Source organism: Anomalospiza imberbis, chromosome Z (assembly GCF_031753505.1).
Source record: "Anomalospiza imberbis isolate Cuckoo-Finch-1a 21T00152 chromosome Z, ASM3175350v1, whole genome shotgun sequence".
In the NCBI taxonomy this organism is placed as follows: domain Eukaryota; kingdom Metazoa; phylum Chordata; class Aves; order Passeriformes; family Viduidae; genus Anomalospiza; species Anomalospiza imberbis.
In genome coordinates, this window is record NC_089721.1 from 6656355 (window position 1) to 6676303 (window position 19949).

A 19949-nucleotide genomic window follows, 5' to 3' on the forward strand; every position below is an offset into this window, starting at 1 on the left:
GCACAAAAACAAGGACCAACTTCTATGCACCTTCCAGCTCACACTGTTGCAATGTGGAGAGGCAGTTTCATGCACAGGAAGACAGGAAGGCGACATAAGGAAGATACTTGTGTATTTCAAACTACCTTCTGCACTGGGTGTTCTGACCTTTCGAGAAAGTTAATCATGCCATCTACTTTCACTCCTCATTTAATCTCCCCTTCCCATCTGTTCAGTTTTTCTCAGCTAGAAGCAAGATGAAGAACGAGTACCAGTCAGCCCTCTCAGTGGTCTGCAGCCCACACTTTGGGGCCATTTATTATAAGGCATTAACATCAATTGTCACCTCTATCATGACTGTTACCTCAATCCATCCCAGATTAGTAAGCAAGAACTGATTCTCTAAATATCTGAACTGCAAAATGAACAATAGACAGACATGCAGTATCAGAAGAGACTGTTCTGATCCTTTGGACTGAAGTCAGAAATAATGTATGCCATGTGCTTCAGCTCATGTGATGGGTTAAAACCTTCTGCTTTAGTCATAGCATCCTTTTTAGAAAATCTCTTAATCAAGCTTTCATGTGATTGATGCCCCACCCCTATTGCTAAACAAGATGTTTTCCAAAACAGTTCATTACCTTCACCATTTAAAATATGCAGACTTGGTGTCTTATTTCCATTTTAAATTTGACAAATGCCTGATTCCACCTAGAAGAAATCAGCAAGCTCTTCTTTTTTCCCCCTATTCTAAAAGAACCCCCCCCCCCCATGTTTTAGTAGGTATTATTTATAGGCTACGGCCAGAAGTAAGTTTAACTTTCTCTTCAATAAACTGTGGCCACTCTCATTACTATTTCAGACCTATAATTACTCTTCTACTTATGAGTAAGTATTTAAATTTATCTGTTTTGTAGAGTAATTGCTGGAACTAAATGCAGAATTCCAGTAAGGATCTTTCCTGAGCCATACTCAGAAATAGCCATACTTGCTATTTCTAGAGGATATTCAGCAAAGGTTAACTTCATCCCAAAACTGTACTAAAATATTGGGACTTTGAGAATTTCAACACAGTCCTGAACGCTCATATATTTGGCTGTTACTATGACACCCATCTTCTTCTTAAGAGGCACTGTTTTCTAATGAGGATTTCCTCTTTTTATGAGTGACCCACTTGCTTTTTCCTGCAGATACTTAATTTTGCATTTGATTGGATTAAAATGAACACCCTTTAACTGTGTCCAGCCTACTCAGTGACCCAGGTCACTTACTTCTGTCATTATTTCACCATTTTTGTATGATTGGCCAATTTTACCAGTAATTACTCCAAATGTCTTCCAAGTAATGCTAGAGAAATTGAATAGCACAGAGATTTCAGCACACCGCTGAAGGAGCCTACTAGAATCTCTGTAATTCTGTCTGTTACAACTGACAGGTTTTTGGCGGTCTCATTTCTGGGCTTATTTCATTTTCTGTAAAGAAATGCTGTCTGAAATACTCTAGCAAAGTTTAAATACACTTTGTGATAACTTATTTTATTCACAGAACTTGCAATTTCATGCAATCAGTTACATTTGATAGATGTTATCTTCCATGAAACCATGATGATTGGTACTAATTGTGTATCTTTAAATTCTTTGCCACATTATCTCATATCAAAATTTTCATAATTTTTCTGACACTTATGAAAGTTTAACTAAGTTTATCAGGTCACCTAGTTTACACCCTTAAAAATTAATATTAGATTTTTTTTCTTTTCCTGGAACATTTTGAAGGTTTTCTAATATTCCATAAATTTCTAAAATGAACATTAATGGTTCAGCAGATTTCTGAGCCAATTCCTTGAATATTCTGAGTTTCCAATTATCTCATCCTGCAGATGGGAAATATTTAATACTAGTTGTTTAGCACAGTCGTCTGTTACTGGCTGTTCATACATTAAAAAAAATGAATGGATGGATGGATGGGATGGATAGCTCGGTAGACAGATCACTCTTGGACATGATTAAACAGCAGTGGAAGGTTAAATAATCCAAAAAGTCATCCAACCCTATTAGACACTGGAAAACAGCTGAAGTGCTATGCCCTTGCTCTGCAGACGCACTCCTTTATTGAGTATTCCAGTACCCATAAATCACCTTATAATACAATACCTTCCAATGCACACATACATTATAGAGCTACTTACATACAGATTGTATCCTGAAATTCTTTACAGCACTAAAAATTGCGAGGCAGCAGCTAGTACACTGTGTAAAGAACACAGCAAGGTAAAGTCCTTGCAAAGCAATTAAAGGAAAATCTCCATTCTCTGATAAGACTAATAAACACAGAGAAAAAGAAACTGAGGAGTTGTAGGAATTAAATAGACTAAAGTAGCAGGGAAGGTCTGAGGAGTAGGTGGGCAGGTCCTCATGGAGATAGAAGGACAGGAGCTACTGAATTCCACCCTTCCCACAGGAAGACTACTGTGATGTGAGCACCTTTCTGCTGCCTTCACAGCAAAAAATGTCTCCCTAGATCTCACCTTTCACTGGTCCGTAGCAAAAGCAAGGAACCCGTGAGTTCAGGGAACAGTTATATTAATAACAAATTGTATCAGTAATTTCTTAATTACTGACTTGGATTCTTGGAGGAAGGACAGGAGAGCAAGGTCTCTGGTCTAACCAATTACCAGCACTTTCTGCAGGTCCCTCCATTTTAGTATTCTCAGACACATGGTGTGACCCTTGGAGCTGTCCTAGGTAAGGCCAAGAGCTGCACTCAATGATCCTTGTGGGTCCCTTCCAGCTGAGGATATTCTATGAATCTGCAGTTCTAGTCTGGCCAAGCTTCCTTCTTACAGCCTAGGGGAAAGCACTTTGGACACAAGGGAAGCAAGAGGCATGGACTTCTCTTAGGCCTTGTGCATGGCATCTCTTCTCTTTCTCTCCTAGAGGCCGAGCAGCAGATCCTTGCTCTTCTGTTACTCTCATTTCCCTCTAGTAAAATGAATATGGGTTGAATGTCAAAAGGAAAAAGGTCAGAGTTGCTCTCCTTAGCTAGCGTCTTTCATAACTGAAGTAACAAGAAGCACCAGGAAAGATCCCTCATGGCAGACAGACAAATATTCTTGTGGCTAGAACAAGTAAAAAAAAAGCCTGGTCTAAAACAAGCTAATAAGCAGCAATTTCTACTTGCTTCTGTTGCAGTGTCTTGCAACGTATATGTCTGAGATGGCAGCAAGTAGCTGGAACATAGATAAAAATATTCTATTTAGTTTTAATACAAGTTTAATATTCTTTTCTTTGAGGTCCCTCTTTTCCTTCCTATTGCCTGAAGGCAACCTAGTTACATGAGTGGACCTGCTGTAGGATCAGCTGTCCACAGTTCAGGAGTCTGGATGAAAAGCTTGCATCTGGAAGTCAAGATTGATTGTCTGATTTAAGGGAAGTTCAGTGTAGTTACCATGCACTGGGCTCCATCCAGAGGAACACTCCTGCCCAAGAGAGACAAGGTGTTATTTCAACCTGGTAACAGATCATCAAGAGGCTGTTTTGCACATTAAGCCCTAATTCTCCTTGCTGGATGCAAAGCAAACCAGAAAGCTCAGAAGGATCAATTAAGGATCCATGTGCTCATTCAGGACTGCTCTTAGTGCACAAACTAATTCATGGACACGTAGAGAAAACACGGACTGTAAACAAAAAGTTTACAGTTACAAAACAGTCTTCAGATGTACTCTGACATAGATTGTGAATTCCCTTCTTTATCATCCTGGCTGATTAAAAGAGAAAAACAGCCCTTAGGTGATATCTGTTACATAAAGCCATGGTGATCATGCTGATCATGTAATGAGAAAGGCACAAAGCTCCCTCCCATGTCACACCACGAGAACTTTCTCTGGAAGAAAGGGGGAGAAAAATAAAGCAATTCCAAAATTGTACCCCAATTTCTGCCTGTGATAGTTAACACAGTTCTAGGAAAAGAGCAAGCCAGAAGAAGTAATGGGCTCCAACAACAGCTCCTTTCCTGGAAAATGCTGTGCAGAATCAGAAATATTAGATGCCCTCTGTTGCTGTCCTAGCAGCTTTTGCCATTCACTGTCGCGTTTGAGTAATCATTTATTAGAGCAGCATTTTTACATAATCCCTGGCGGGGGGGGGGGGGGGGGAAGGAAAAAAGAAAAAACTACCAATATCCCCCCCCATAAAGTAGATTTATCACAAAATGCTGTCCCCCTACCAACTGTCTTCAGACCAAAACATGTATTTCTTTGATTATTAATTAACTGATGCACAGAAAGAACTTCAAGCTTTTTTACCTCTCCCTTTCTTTTCCGTCCTTCAAGCATGTAGATGGCAATGCAGAGGTGGTGTTCAAAACACAGATAGCAACTGTAATTCTGCCATCATGTTTTGAGCTCATGGGCTCAAATATTAAAACCATTTAGGAACTGAGTATTTAAGTTATTTTCCCAGTGCATACCTTCTGTTCCTAGTCATACATGTTCAAATCTGTCATAGTACCATGAATCCTGATGACACAGGTGAGGAGAAACAAAGATTGTTGACTGCCAATACTGCATATAACAGCAACAAAAAAGTCAAATCTGCCAGTAGGTATTTGACCTGAGAAGAGAAAGGAATATGCTGTTGTTAGCCCAACATGCCTGTCTCTCTGGCTATCCTTTATCCACTGTAAAGTCTTAAATCTCAGGATAAGCCATAGCTTTCCTTCTCTTTGGAGTTCATCCAAACACCTTCCACAATACGAAACAGAGCTATACATAAATAACAGGAAAGGGGGAGACTTGGATGCACCGGCAACTTCCGAGTATTTCAAGGCCCCTGAAAACTAAAACAGTGAAATGAAGCTGGAGTAATTAGCTACTCTGTCTCTAGAATATGATCACAAAGAAAATACACAGTTATGGCATTTGCCTGTCACTTTACCCAGCTTTCAAATCCCAATTCCTCTAGCCTCAGCATCCAGCCAGAGCAGATTTTTATATTGCATCAGTGAATACCAGAACAACTAAAGAGAAAAAAATCAGGTCCAAATCTATAGGCAACTAATACCAGAATCAGAGTACAACTCCCAGCTTCATTATCTGGTCTAAATGAAATATAGTGAGCAAATGTACTTCTGATCTCTCTTATTAGTCCCATTTGTTAAAATGATGTATTTATTTACAGCTTTGCAGAGAATGAGGAAGTGGGCTTAGAATTCCATCTCAAAAGCAAAGTGATGATAAAAACTGGTATAGCTTCATGAGCTTATCTTACAGCAAGGTTCTTGTAGAGGTACAACTATATTAGCACCTCAGCACAAGGGCTTATCATTCATCAAAGGTCTAGTCTTCACAAAAGAAATAATGATCTTCTGTCATAGTGGGCAGCATTTCTGGAGGGATTTGATTCATCAATTAGCATCACTTTGGGGAGTGACCCACCCAGGCATTTAGACAGTTAACTTTTTACCTTGAGATGTCACTCCTAACTGTGGAACCAGGTAGATCCCACAACAGAGGTTCCTTGATTTAAGCTGGGTGCCTGCCTTCACTGCAGCTCCCCGACCAGTGATTAATATGAACACAGCTAAGGGTGACCTAATAAAAGAGAGAAATCCTGCCCTACCCTCCACTGACTGTGTTGGCAGGACCTCCACCGATTACTGTAGGGTTCTAAAGTGACTTGTTCACAAATGGATGGATGTGCAGGCATAACCTAGATGTGCACATGTAGGCAGTAGGGGGGACATCCCAAAGGACCTGTTGCAAGAGTGGGAATCAAAGTTCCCAGGCAAGGTATGTTCTCTGAAGGAATGAGCTAAGCAGCCATCCAGCTGCAGCCAACTCAACTTTGATATTGGATTGCTGTGTGGATATCAGCAAAGTAAACATAACTGGCACTTCTCCCTAGCACTGGGGACAGCTGGCACAAAATGGCCTACACCCAAATTATTAAATTCTCTCAATTTCCAGAACATCATGGACACATCCAAGTTAACCACTGAACACAGCCTGTCTTCTGTGCTAAAACTCACATTTTGTCCAGGAATTGTTTGATGTTAAACATTAGTCAAAAAAACCTCAGCACTATAGAGTATTAGGTTCCAGTTTCTCTGAACTTCCCCGGAACAGCTTTAGTCTACTATTTTAGATGTAACTGATGTGTGTTGGCCAGGAATATCAGCAAACCAGATGTGATTTTTAAAAAGAAAGGGGTTTCACTACATCCGATATTCAAGGATATTAAGTATATAGACAACATATTTAAGGTTGGAGCTCAAGGCATCCCCAAGGGCATTTCCAGAAGTATTTATGACTGAACATACTTGAGTGAAACCAGGAAGTGTTTAGTTTATTCCATTGCTGAGAATGAATCATATGACTTTGTTGATAGATTATTCAAGCAGTCAAATGCAAACTGGTAACTACATCACCAGGCTCTTACTGCCTAAAAAGTGAGGGCAAGAGCAGATCCATTGCTATTGAATAAAACCACAGCTCATTACTCACTATAGCCCTCCAGTTTTCTTTGATGATTGCTATGGGTCTTGAGAGTACTTTTTGTTCATCTTCAGAGCTGCAGCTCTGCAGCTGGTACCTCCTCATCCAGGGGGTTGGCAGGAAAACTGTGCGGACAGCCAGTTTACTTGGAGCCTTGGCTCCAAGGACAAAGAAGGTTCCCTGCTTACTCCATGGGCATCCCTTTTAAAACCCCCTTGTGCCATACTCAGCAAACCTGTTGTTTGCTGAGTATGGCACCTGTTAAAATCTTAGTCTTTCATGACCTGTCATGAGGTTACATAATTAGCCAAGGTCAGGGAGCACAGGTTAATGCAGGGGTGAAAAGGTGCATGCCTTTGCATGCACATCTCTGTGTCTTTTTCAGATGCAAGACACCCTGTGTCACCTGTGAGACTCACTTCTGAGGAAAAACTAGACCAGCGAGGAGGAAGGGCAGCAGAATGAATCCACAGCACAGCCCAAGGCTGTAAGCCAGGCCTGGTTCTGCTGTCAGAAGCAGGTGTATACCTGGCAGCAAACTCCTAGCATTAGGTTTTTGAGGGGCTTGCAAAAACCGTCTCTTCATTTCAGCCTGTCTGTTGAGCAACACCAGGCTCCTAGGACTGATTTGTGCTGCCAGAGCCTTGCAGGGGTGGGTAAACAGATGGCTTTGTCTGGAGAGCAGGCTGGTCCAGGCTAGTCTCACCCAAGGTTTGTGCTCAGAAATGTTGTTGGCACACAGGGACATTTTTGGCAAAAGTAGCAGAGGCAATGCTTGTACAATGTGATGGCCCCCTGCCTCACTAATATCTCAGACCCATGGTCATTCCAGCTACAGCCATAAACAGCATGGGAAAATGAGGCCTTTTTTTGGATCTAACATAAGAAAAAAATTAAAAATAAATTTAAAAAATAAAACCAAAAACAAATAGAAAAAAAAGGTAAAGCTACACCAAGAGCTCTCCCCTGAGCTGAATGTATTAGATGCATTGCATCTTGTGTGGTTGACCTATATTATTTCATCAGACTAGGGAGCAAATGAAGACAAAGAATGTCTTAGGTGACCCATAGATACAATATTCAGTCACTATAGTTGTTTCTAGTGCTGGATGTGCTCCGTGGTTTATTGAAAGATTTGCTGGCAAAATTTGAAATTCCATAGGAAAACCATGTCAGGAAAACACTTGTGTTCATCTCTCAACTGCAGAGTAACATGGAGTTTGCAGAAACTGCCAGTGATTAAAGCTCTTCATATTGCTTGGCTGGCCAACAATCAAACCATTCATGCTGATTAATACAATAATGAAGAATTTATTAAATTCACATTTTACTTATACTGCCATAATAAGGAAGTAGCAGTAGGTGTGTCAGGTTCCCCTCATGATTAGTATTGGAAGGCAAAGAAAAGGTTATGATGGCAAGTTAAGGAAAGTTTAGAGACTTATCCAAGTCCCAATGGAGGGACAGAGAGGAAGACAGAGTGCCTTAAGACCATGCATTACATCTGCTGACTCCCAGCTCAAAGGTGACCCAAATCTTGTGGCACCAACATTTGGATCCCTGTGCTCCACACAGTCTAGTGTTCAGACTGGCACTCAGACCAGGCACTGTGTCCTGGGACACTGATCTGTAACAACCCCTCCTAGCCTTTGTCCCACATTGGCAACCATCCTCTCCTCACTCTCCTGCCCACCTGCCCACCCTCCTTCCTGCTCACCTCCCTCCTCTCAGTGCCCTCACTCCCTTCCCCATGTTCATTCTCAGTGGTCGTTGCATGTACGTGCCTTGGCACCCTTCGGCTCATTAAGTCCCCTGCCTTGCCTCATGTTTTGACAGGTTTTGTGAGTTTTGACAATCCTGCCAGTGCCCAAGCTGCTATCCAGGCCATGAATGGATTCCAGATTGGCATGAAGAGGCTGAAGGTGCAGCTGAAGAGGCCAAAGGATGCTAATCGTCCCTACTGAAGGGTTGTGGGAACCACTGGATACAAAGCACTAGCACAGGTAACTGCATGGGGAAGGGGGTGTCAGCTACACCTGTAGCGTCTCTCTGTGTTGTAGACCCTCAAGGAGATTCAGCTCTGTGACTCTCTATCTTCTGCCTTTTTGACTCTGGCTAGAGCCACTCTGCTCAGACACGCACCCACGCATAAACTAGGAACTGTTTGTGTGTGTGTCTCTTTAGAAAAAGAGGTGGAAGGATGCTCACCAAGGGATAAGACAACTTCCTCATCCCAGGGGCATCCTGCATCTCTAGAAAGTGTTTCTGGTCACTAGAGGAGAGTCAGCAGCTGTCCTGATTCCCCCTGCTCAGTGAAAGAGAGCATTTCTGGTGCTTGAAGACAATCTGCAATTAAGAGGTGGGACTGGGCTGCAGTTTAATCCCAGGTGACTGGACTGGGACAGTGTCTGTCTCAATAGCTCTGTGTTGCAAACGTTTCAAAGCATTCTTCATTCTTCATGCGGTACAGTCTGTATCCAATTCCATCTCAGCATAATAACTTAATGTAAATATGTCTCCCTGACAACAAAATAACCCCTGATTTATTTCTTCACAAACCCAAGAAATTAATAGAATGATCCATGTTCACTTCTTGGTCAGTTGCTTTAAACTCTTGTGTGCAGATAAAACCCAACCAAAGCCAAGGAAGCTTAGCTGGAGTAAGGACCAGGGGTCTCATTTTTAGACTCATGTGCCATGTATTGCTGGAAAGAAGCCAGCTTCTTTCAAGGTTGAGGTTTCAAGGGAACTTTAATACATGTAACAACACCAAAAATATCAGAAGCCACAGCTTGTTTTATTGAAATCCCAACATATTACCAATTTAAAAAAATGAAGATGTTTCCAAAAATGGAAATATTTTCCACCACTGTCTGGCTCTTTCATTAGGTAATTCTTTGAGAAACAGAAATATAAACCCCTATGTGTTTGTTTACAGAGACAGGAAGTCTCCCTATTGTTAAAACTGTTCCACACCAGAGATTCCCCAGTAAACTCAGCACCTAAGGAGGCCCTAAGCAATTTGTACTCCTGAATTAGTGATACAGAAATTGGTTAGGTGACCTCTCTATGTCATTTTAGCTGTAATATCTAAGATTCTGTGATTTTTATTCAGGCCTCTTTTGATTCATGTAAGACAGGCAGAAAATCCCTATCTTCAACTTTCCCAAAGAAAAACAGAGTGTTTTAATTTTTCTCTGGGATCCCAAATATCTTTGAAAAATATATTTTTCCAGTCTTCAGAGCAGTATCCTTTCCAGTGAGAATTCAGGAATGGGATCAAAATGTCTTTGAAAGAGGTGCTGCACTGAAGACAGCATAAAGGAGATTAAGAAACCTTCCAATAAACATATTAGGCGCATGTGCAGTTAACAGCCTCCATAGTTTAGAATCTCCTTTATATGTGACTACATGAAGATAACCGTCAATGCATTTTCTCCCTTCAAAAACCTCTTTTCTTTTCCTTGCTTATGAAAAGGCCTCTTGGAAGCTTGAAACCAAAACATGTTGCCATATCCAAATGCTTTTTGCTTCATCACACTGGCTTTTTTTCTGCAGGCTTTGCTGGGGGAGAGCGGGGTGGTGCATGCGTGCAATTGTGTTAAAGCAGGGGCTGCCTTTGTCAGGGAGGCTTTCTGTGACACCTGCAAAGGGATCAAGGGACACAAAGGTCTCCCTAGGTAGGCACCAGGCTTTATGTCTCAGCATAGGTGTGCTGGCTGAGGATATGCTTGTTTCTCATGGTGGTGTCAGAAGATGCAGGGCTGTGGATATCTGTGTTGTTCAAGATTCTCCAGTATGAGTCTACGGTGGTTTTTATCATCATGGTTCACCATGAAGTGCTCTGAGGTTTCAGCTTGTTTCCTACAAAAGGTTGCTCTCTAGTAGGACAAAGATTTGTTGCTTGGGTAATTTTTTCCCAAAAAAATTTAATTTAAATTATATAAAAAAGGAAACAGCAGGTAAAATGGTATTAGAATTCCATATGTGTCTCTCTTAGAGCATTTTTTTTCCTTTCCTTTGCTTCTACTAAGCAGAACAGTCTTGAAGAGTTGCGTCTAGATAGGAAGTCCTTTAGCCTTCCTGGCTTTTACTTCAGCTTTAGTACTCTGCTGTCCAGAAAAATCATTCTGTTTTTACCATCAGATCACTTCCACCCTTCTCTCCTTGTTCAGAGACTTGTTTAGAAACTTGTTTAGAGACCCTATCAAAATGTATCTCAGAGGTCCTTGTTCTCTTGCATACTTACACCTTGTTAAGCCTGTTGCACGACCTGTACCCAACTTTTAGCAGAAAGGAATTCTCCAGGAAAAAAAGTTTTATATTTGTGTTTTTCCACCTGACAGAAGGAATTGCTCGAGTGTATGTGGTCCCAGGAGGACACTGCAGGAACATTCCCCAGGGGAGGATCTGGGTTAGCACAGGGAGAACCATGCTGCAATAGACTGAAGGGGACACTTGGCGACAGCCAGGATACCCAGAAGGTCACATGGGCTTAAACCCAGGTCTTTCTTCAGCTCATCTGCCTCCCAGTGCTTGGGAATATTGATACTAGCACCCTAGGAGCAGGCAGGATTCTCAGTCAGGAAGGCCACAGGTCAGCTTTCCCACCAGGGCTGAGCAATAGTGATCAGCAGAGGGCTAAGCCCTCAGGAATAAGCCAGACTCAGAGATAGGTCAGCTGTGCACAGTATTATTGTACCTCCACTGCTGGCTTGATTTGAAACTTCCTTTAACTGATAGAAAGATAATAACTCCACCTTGTTTTTTATCTATCTTTACTTTGGATGCAGCACTTCAGGGTCTTTAATTCCAATTTGAAGCATGTGTATAACCATATTGACACCAGAGTAATTACTCATATGCTTCAAGAGGATGCTCAAGAAACTTTTTAATTGGGATTTTTCCAAGGAAGGGCTTTTTTTCTATTGAATTGCTTTCAAAAAATAAGAAGTTGCCAACAACAACAACAGAAAAAAATCAGCACCCAGCTTGATATACTCCACCAGAGTGTTTGTTTCCTAACTGAGAAAGAAAGGGCCTTGCTAAATTTTAATTCTGGATGCACTTAAAAAAAAAAAAAAAAACTTATAAATCTCCCTTTTGGGACACAAGCAGTCTAGGCCACAGTGATTTGAAGTCCTTTGTTTTCTTTGCAAGTGCTCTAAACTTGCTCTCACACACTGAAATGGTTTCTGTGATGCAGCAGATAAGCCCAAAGCTGCAGCAAGCAAAGCCCTGAAGAATTTAGATGGCAAAATGGCTGCCCCGTCCTCTTTTTTCATTATAATTAAAGAGGTGTCTGTAGGGAAAAAAAAAAAAAAAAAAAAAAGAAAAATTAAAAAAAGAGGGGAGGAATGATGAGCTGGGAGAAAGCAAAAGAGAGGAGGATCACTTGAGGCAACTCTGCCAAAATCAGTATATTCTATTGCCAATTCCACCTCAGGACTAGGAAGCAAGGACTCGGAGACACTCCATGTGTCTTTCAGACAGCAAATGCACAAATAATTAAGAAAAAAACAACCTGAAACCCCCATCTCCTGTAGGTTGCCATTGCTAGGAGCCCTTCCATGCCCTGTGCTAAGAGAAGTTGCAGGTGCAGCCCGCAGTGCCTGGGGCTGTGTGTGAGCCCTGAGCCCACTGCCAGGACAGGCAGGCACGGTAGGACAGCCCTGCCTAGAAAACTGCACAGCTCACAGCCCTTCCAGAGCTCAGGGCAGAGCGCAGAGCAGCCCAGGAGCATCCAGCTGATGGATCAATAAAAGACACAGCACACAACAGCCCTGAAAACCCTGTCCATTCCCCTTCTGTGGCTTCATTGCAGTGGCTGGTCACTGGCTAAGTGATGTTTTCCACCTCAGACAGACACTTTGCCGCTGAAGTCTTATTTAAAGCTAAAGATGCAGAGACATTTGGGTGAGATTAACCCAGAGCACAGGCATAAAACTGAGTGACACAAAGTGAGTGTGAGCGAGGCAAAGTGTGTGAGGCCAAAGTGAAACAGAAAAGTGGAAAAAAATAGAAATAAGATCAACAGCAATATTTTTTTAGCTGTGCTCTGTAGTAGTGATAAAACATTAAATGGATGGACTGCCCAGGCAACCTGCTTCTACAAAACACCAGGGGAAATAACATAGGCCAAAGCTCAGATACAAAAATAAAAAAAGATTTTCAGGTCCTCCTTCACTGCTTTTTGAACATGGACTGATGTCTTGTTTATTGTAAAATTTGTGAAATACATGTTTTTGCAGTTGTCTGGAATAGGTGGTATTTTTACTCCGAAAATGTCTTTTTGTTTGTTTGCTTTTTTTTTTTTTTTTTTTTTTAATTGGAGTGTATATTTTACCAAACTGGAAAATTTTTCATTTTTCTCTTTTTGTTCCCTAATAAAGAAAAAATAAAAACAACCCAAACTCCATTTTAAAGTAAGATAATACTATGAGCCAAAAATAAAGCAAAAAAGCAAAATTCCAAATTGCCATAAACAAAAATATGTGAGTGGAAATCTCTGTCTTCTCTTGTCATTTCAGATGCCTTCAATGCAAAGTCTAGTGAAAGTGTATTTTTTACTGAAATTTTTGTTGCTTATGCCTCCCAGATAGCTTTCTATTACCTCTAGTGAGAGGCTATTCTGTAGCTGCATTGATCTCACTGTTTTCTATTAGGCTATTCATCTTGAGATTCATTCCAAATATCCTTTCTCAAGATAAAACCCCATTTCTTGTAGTTATGTCTCCTACAATCATGCTAACCAGCTCCTCTTCCACCTGCACAGATTATTGTTGTTTCCCTCTTTTAGTCATCACTTAGATCGTTTAGGACTTGCTTACATTATGGAAATTTGCACTAGTATAATTGCATCAAAACAGTACTCCAGCACAAGCTTTAATATGAGTGAATAAAGACAGAAAAAAAATCAGCACAGCTTAATTTTGGAAAGTCTGTTCAGATACTGGAAAAACATCACCTCAGCCAATATTTTTTTCTGTTCTTTGGATTACTTTTGTTTTTCATTTCCACTGACACCTGTGATTAAATTAAGCATCACTCACTGTGTTTGCAACCTAAACTTTGTGCTGTTGTGCTTGTACTGAGAGAATGGAAGTGAATTTTAGTGGGGGAGGCTAAAACAGGACTTCTGAAGGTGTTTGCAAGACTGACAAGGAAATCCTTTATTTTTCTGTCTGATCATTTTTAACCTGTCTGTCCATTTAAATTACTGATAACTTTATTATGACAAAATTCTCATGTCTGTTCTACAAACCACAGTTTCGATGCCAGAGCATGCAAAATCCCATTTGCTAATTATTTTATTCTAAGATTGGCACACAATACAATGCACTGATGGAAAACGACAATAATTAATTACTGCATTTACTCCAAAATTACAATTAGTAATTACTGCTCTGAGACTAAATTCCATTCAGCAATATTTGGAACTTGTTCTTCCTCAAAGCAGGGCAGCTTTTCAGGAGTATTGCTGTGTTTGCATCTAAATGAGTCCATGTAGGTCACTAACGGATCTGCACTATTTGTCATGGGAGTGATAGAGCAGCACAAGGCAATACCACAACTCTTTCCCTCAGTTTGGAGCAGGAATTCTTCATTAAAACCCAAGTCCCCTTTTATTATATTTTTTTTAATGTTAGATAATATAAGTACTTCAGAATTAAATAATAGATATTAAAGCAGCCTCCCACTTCTCATCTCACTGTCATACTCTTGGCCCTGGTGCTCTGAAGTAAACTTCTGGAGAATTGTGAGGACTTTTGCCAAAGACTCAGCCAGCAAAGAGCCCTCTGAGTTTTTCCTCGGATAAATACAATACTATGAAAAGACCAGGAGATTGTTATGGTGGTGCCCTCTTCAAAGGCTTCCAACAGCAAAACTCCCAAAGCTCCAGGGTTGACTGGAGGGCAGTAATTTCATATTAAGTCACTTGACCAAGATTAGTGTGGGAGATCATATGGACAATGTCACACAGATTACCTGACTAAGTCAGATTTTAGAGCCTTTCTGGGTTCAGTGTAAGCTTCAATTGCACCAATTAATGGGCAGCTGCAGTAAGATGAAAACAGCAGCCTTGAAGGAACATTTCTACTGGGTTCATTCAGCACACGGATCTGCTGGGCCAATGCATAAGGGACTGCAACTTGAAGAAAAAATGGAAAATATAAGAAAAGGAAAGAGTAGGAATTTGAAACAGCAGTGATTTGAAATGAGAGCCAAAGAGATGGAAAAACACAGGAGACATCCATAGCCAAATATTTTGTTCAAGCAGCAGCAGCAGCAAACACTGTCAGAATGAATCCTCTGCTAAATAACATATGTACAAAATGAATGAGAGAAGGCAAAGACCCACAATGAAAGAGGATTGTGAAAATACACGATGAGTCCTAGAAAACAAGCACAGTCATTTTTCTACAAGACATTCCAAGAAGTTATAAGTCAGCAAAATCCACTGATACTGGGACACTAGAGGGACCAGTACTCACCAGTAAGTAAATGGGAAACAGGCACGTTATCAATTTACAAATGCTGCTCAGGGAGAGAGCAAAGAAAGGTGTAGAACTTCAGAGAGGTTCTTCTCAGATGGCCCCATATTTTAAGGCAGATAGAGCTGTCTTTGATGTGTTCAGTTAATACAAACACCAGCACCATTAACATGTTTTTTGGTCAGGCAAAGACAATATGAACAGTAGGCAGGGCACAGCCCTCTATGTCTAAGAAGAAGGTTAAAACCTTCTTCCAGGGAAACTGGAAATTCACAATGAAATCAGAGTTATGAGTTAGCCCCAACATGTACACAGGACTCAGGTCACTTGTGCAGCATTGATCAGTAAGCTGAAAATGATCTGATCTTTTTGTCACTGACCTTTGAGAGCTACTGCAGAACCATGAATTGAAGCTCTGTGGGATAGTGTTTGGCACTTGCACTGTAGAGATAAAGAAAAGGGAGGCTAAAAAACTCCATGAAATTTACTCTGCAGGGGAAAACTGCTACAGGAGTTGGCAAGAATCTTAATAAGGGGTTGCAGAGCACTCCATCAATGTGAGCACCTTAAATTGATGTCCTTATGGTTTGGAAGGCATATACAATCAGCTGCACTAGAACACTGTTTCTCGTTCCCACGGTTATACCCAGTGATATATCAAATGCAATAATTGCATATTTGAATAATTCATAAGTACGGTAACTTTGGCCAGATACAAGTGAATATCAAAACTCTGGTCTCTGAAGTGTTTGATTCAGCTGTAGCAGAGAAATGGAGGTTTATGGTACAAACCTTGCTTCTCAGGTGTCTTTCATCCAGCCCTGTGACTGCAGTTAGGAAAAAAAAAAAAAAAGAGAGCGTTTTTATTTCAAACGGTTCATTTTTCCACTTAGCTGAGCTTCATCCAACCTTTTTGAAATATTGGGTAGAAGGCTGAGCTGGAGGGGAAAGAAGAACAGCAGTCAAGTTATTTCCCAAGCAAGGAGCAGAGTAAATGAAAACTCAGTGCTCTGTCTGGAAAAGTACTAAGCACAGCCATGATCGGGCTAAGTTCTCAGGCAGTGTCAATCACCAGCTTCTCTGAAGCCAGTGAAGTGACACTGATTTATGGCAGCCAAGGATCCAGGCCCACTATTACTTACTTAAATCTAAATGTTTTCCTAGCAGAGATGTTTCAATTATTTGCAATTCTAGAGGGACATGCAATGCGACCATTCTGGCTGTTCTGGTCTTCTTAGAGCAGAGACACTAGGGAATGATCATGCCCACCTCCAAATATCACCATGGCTCATTTTAGAAATGCCTTTTTAGGATAATGACTGGCAAACAGAAGAAAATCTCTTGTACCCATGGAAAGCTGCAGCTCCACACTCTAGTAATCCTCTTTAGAAAGCAGATTTCTCCAATTTATTGGAAGATACATTCTCCCTCCCCAGATCTTCAGATATCCCTTTTTCCTCTGTAAAAAAGATCCAGCAGCTGGGCTGCCTGAAGCATCTATTCTATGCAGAGCAATAACACTCTAAAATCCTCACAGTGACAAGATGCCTACCTTTGAAATTTCTGGCTCTGTGATGCCCAGTCCTTGATGCCAAAGATATCTTTTGGTTGATTTGGATGTGCTGTAGACCACGTTTGTCATGGTAGACCCTTAAAAGCAGGTTGTTCCAAAAGAAAATAGGTTTTCACTACCTTGATTTCTAAGGATTTGGAAACAATTGGGCCATTAAATCCATGGGCTGTGCAGTCAGCAAAAAATTTGTCTTTGCTGGAGAGGATTCTCTATTTTTCTCTGCTTTTCTCTACTCTCCTGAAGCATCTCCACTCATGAGCAGAGGTTGCATCCCATTTGCTGTGATGTATGACAAGTGAATGCTTTCCATGCTCTTTATTTTCCTCTGTGCATTCTCCTTGCATGGTACATATTTCTCCATCCTGGCAGATTGGACACTGGGAAAGGGAACCAGATGGTTAGCCCAATGCCAGCTGCAGGAAACTGGGCTCCTACATGTCAGTTCTAAGAGATTTGTTGCTTTCAGAAGGGAGTTTATTTGCAGGGGGTTCTGTCTTCTGCTCAGGTTACAAGAGCATTGTTCGGTACAGATCATACAGACCTTGTTACACGCAATACCAGCAGGAATTCCTACAGGCCTTGCTCCCATTACCTGTGAAGACCAGGGTAATGTAATTTAGAGAAAGATGTAGAGATCCTCATCAGAAGTAAAGGAATAGCTCACACCTGGAGAAGTATTCCTACACTTAAACCTGAGTGGAGGAATTAATGTCCTTTGATGGCTTTGTTGAGGAGCATGCTAACGTGCTGTTAGTAATTAGGAAAGGCACACTGACTGGCATCATGGTTATCTCTGGGGTCCTTTCTCTTTCAGCACAGACCCACTTCTTGACAGCCTGACTTCTAGTGCTCACCAGGGATTCCTAGAAGTAACCCCAGGATACCGCTTAGGATTAAAATGCAAATAATTTCTTTCTTCAGAAATGCTCTAGAATAAATGAGTTGTCCTGAGGTTCACAGGTATCTGAAGAAGTGCTGGGCCTGTCCTTCATCTGGGGAAAGAAAGTAGGCTTTAAAGGAGTGATGATGATTTGTGCCAGCTAAAGGCTTGCTGTGGGATTTGGCCACTTACACTCAGGGAGCAGAAATCTTCTGCTTTTTCTCTTCTAATCTTTCAAATTGCCTCGGTAATTTTTTTCTTCTAGTTGTGTGTGCTCAGTGTGTTCTGTCGATGTGAGAAGTGGTAATGTCACTCTGCTAGGAGTTTTATGGTTCACAGAAGGCAGGATTTGTATTGAGATAGACAGATAGATGGATGTCTGGTGCCTGCATACAATGTATTACAGAGATTGACCCAAAATTTTCAACACCAAAATCCCAAACAATAGACTGAGGGAATCTCTGTCTGGGAGATTTCAGATGGATTTTATATCTTTTTTTCTGATTAATACAAGTCTTTAAAAGCATATCATCCCTATCCCTTTGCCCAAATATTTGGGGAAGATCAGAGTAAAGAAGGATCAATAGCAAATAAGTAGTCTACATTTTCTCAGGTGTCAATGTAAAGGAGGTCAGACATGCCATACTGGGGAAGGAAGGGAAGGATACACAGGGAAGTCTGGTGTGCATTCAGATAAGGAACATTCATCGTGACAAAGGAGGAGGTGATTCCTGTTGCCCATGCTGCTGGTGAACTCAGGGAAGGTGGTAGTGATGCTCATGTTCCCCTGACCACGCAGGCTCAGGGCCATACTGAGATCTGGGCTCTCCCTGCACATGAGAGGGAAGTGGAAAGGAGCAGAAATGCTGGCTGATGGGAGCAGTAGGGACACCATCCTGCCAAGCTGCCTGCGGAGCCTGGAGCTGCCTCCTAATGAAGGCGAGCGGCTGGTCACAACTGGAGGCGAGCTGTTCCCCATTTGTTTGTGCTCCTCAGAGTGGCAGGGATCCGCTCTCCATCAGAGTAATCCAATTGAACAAAATGATTCATATTAGCAGGCACATCTGTCTGAGGCCAAAGCAGAACCCTGGTGTTAGTTTAATAAATGGCGTTCATTAAACTCAGCTGAAAATATAATCTGGAGAGACTGATGGGGTGAACAGAGCAAAGAATAAGCAAAAGGAGTTAGCAATTATCAGATGTCATTTGTTCTACTGGTACCACGGAATTGGAGCTTGTTTGCTGAAATCTTAATTTCATTTTGCTGAGGCAGAATCCATCAGAGAAGCTTATGCTGCAGCTATGATTCCTGTTTGTCAGCCCTTGGTAGGGAATGTGGCATTTTTCTTTCCTCCTTTTCTACCAGACAGAGCTCTGAAGGAGCACAGATCCCAGCAGAGAGCACAAGGGCAGGAAAGACTGAGGGAGCAGCCTTTCCTTTGCCATGAGAAGACCTCTGAGTAAAGTTTCCTGTGCTGCAATGGAGAGAACATGGGCAGTGCTTTGGGACAGGAACGTGGCTATTTCCAAAGCAGCAGAAGCCATAAATCTTCCCAGTTCCTCTGCCACTTCCTCTCCATACCAAGATGGTGTAGAAACACTTCTCACCTGACTTCGGGAGCATTTTACACTCTACAGGGTAGGGGCCAGTGTTTCCACTGGCAAATGTTTCCCTCTTTTCAGACTATACAAAGGTTGGGTTCTTCTTGGTGGTCAAGTCAGGGAACCTCCTACAGCTGTGCACTGCCCAAGGCAGCACAGGGGAGCAGGCACAGGCATCAAGATGTTGGAGGCAGCCCACATATCCAGAGCTCAACCCTGATTGTCTGGGGCTGCCTCCTTCAGGCCCAGCTCTCACTCTGTTCCAGCTCAGCCGGCTCAGTTACCTGGCATTACCATTCCTGGCCATAAGTCTCAACACAAAACACTGAATCCAGAGGGAGTGCTCTTAAGAGGGAGAGCTGCCTTTCCCAATTTCTGCTGAGCAGAGGCAAGCTTCTTGGGACTGACTTACAGAATGGTCAGCATTTGAAGGCTGGCTGGACAACCCGTTTCTTGTGAGTTGCTTTGGTTTTGTTTAGTTTTAACTTGTCCCTACGGGTATTCAAATGGTCCTTGGTGTGCTTCAGGGAAAGGCAAAAAAGGATTTTATATTTATAGACTTGCCAGAGCTATCGAGTCCTAGCCAGTTAGAAAAAATCAAAAGAATAATGGAGGAGAAGGGAAAGCTTGACCTCATGAGCTTTCAGCGTTGATTAGTTTGTTGGTGTCAGGAACCTTTTCTTGTTCAGGGCAGACTAACTGTGAAATAACTTTTTTCCCCCTACTCTTTAATCTGTCTCCTGTATTCCCAAGGGGAAGGAGGAGCCAATACCTGCCTTCCTGGAGTTCTGCCTCGGAGGAAGCAAGTGCACGGACATGCACACCAGCAGCAAGGGGCTGCTGGGTTTGGGTTTTTTCTGAGATTCATCTACTCGGTGTGCCCTTTGGCAAGAGGCTGAACACCTTCGATTTCCCTCAAAATTGTGT

The 19949-nt window shown here is 41.8% G+C and overlaps 1 protein-coding gene across 16 annotated transcripts in view; it reads left to right on the forward strand.

Moving 5' to 3' along the window:
- The window catches only part of CELF4 (CUGBP Elav-like family member 4), a 703272-nt gene that overhangs the window by 657239 nt on the left and 26084 nt on the right, over window positions 1–19949 (forward strand). For all 16 annotated transcript variants that reach the window (XR_010994515.1, XM_068176591.1, XM_068176598.1 and 13 more), the window contains one exon: window positions 8309–8475. Coding sequence is in view for 15 of the 16 variants with exons in the window: in XM_068176591.1 (XP_068032692.1) it covers window positions 8309–8436 (128 nt within the window). In the remaining variant the exon portion in view is untranslated. The remainder of the gene's footprint in view (window positions 1–8308; window positions 8476–19949) is intronic.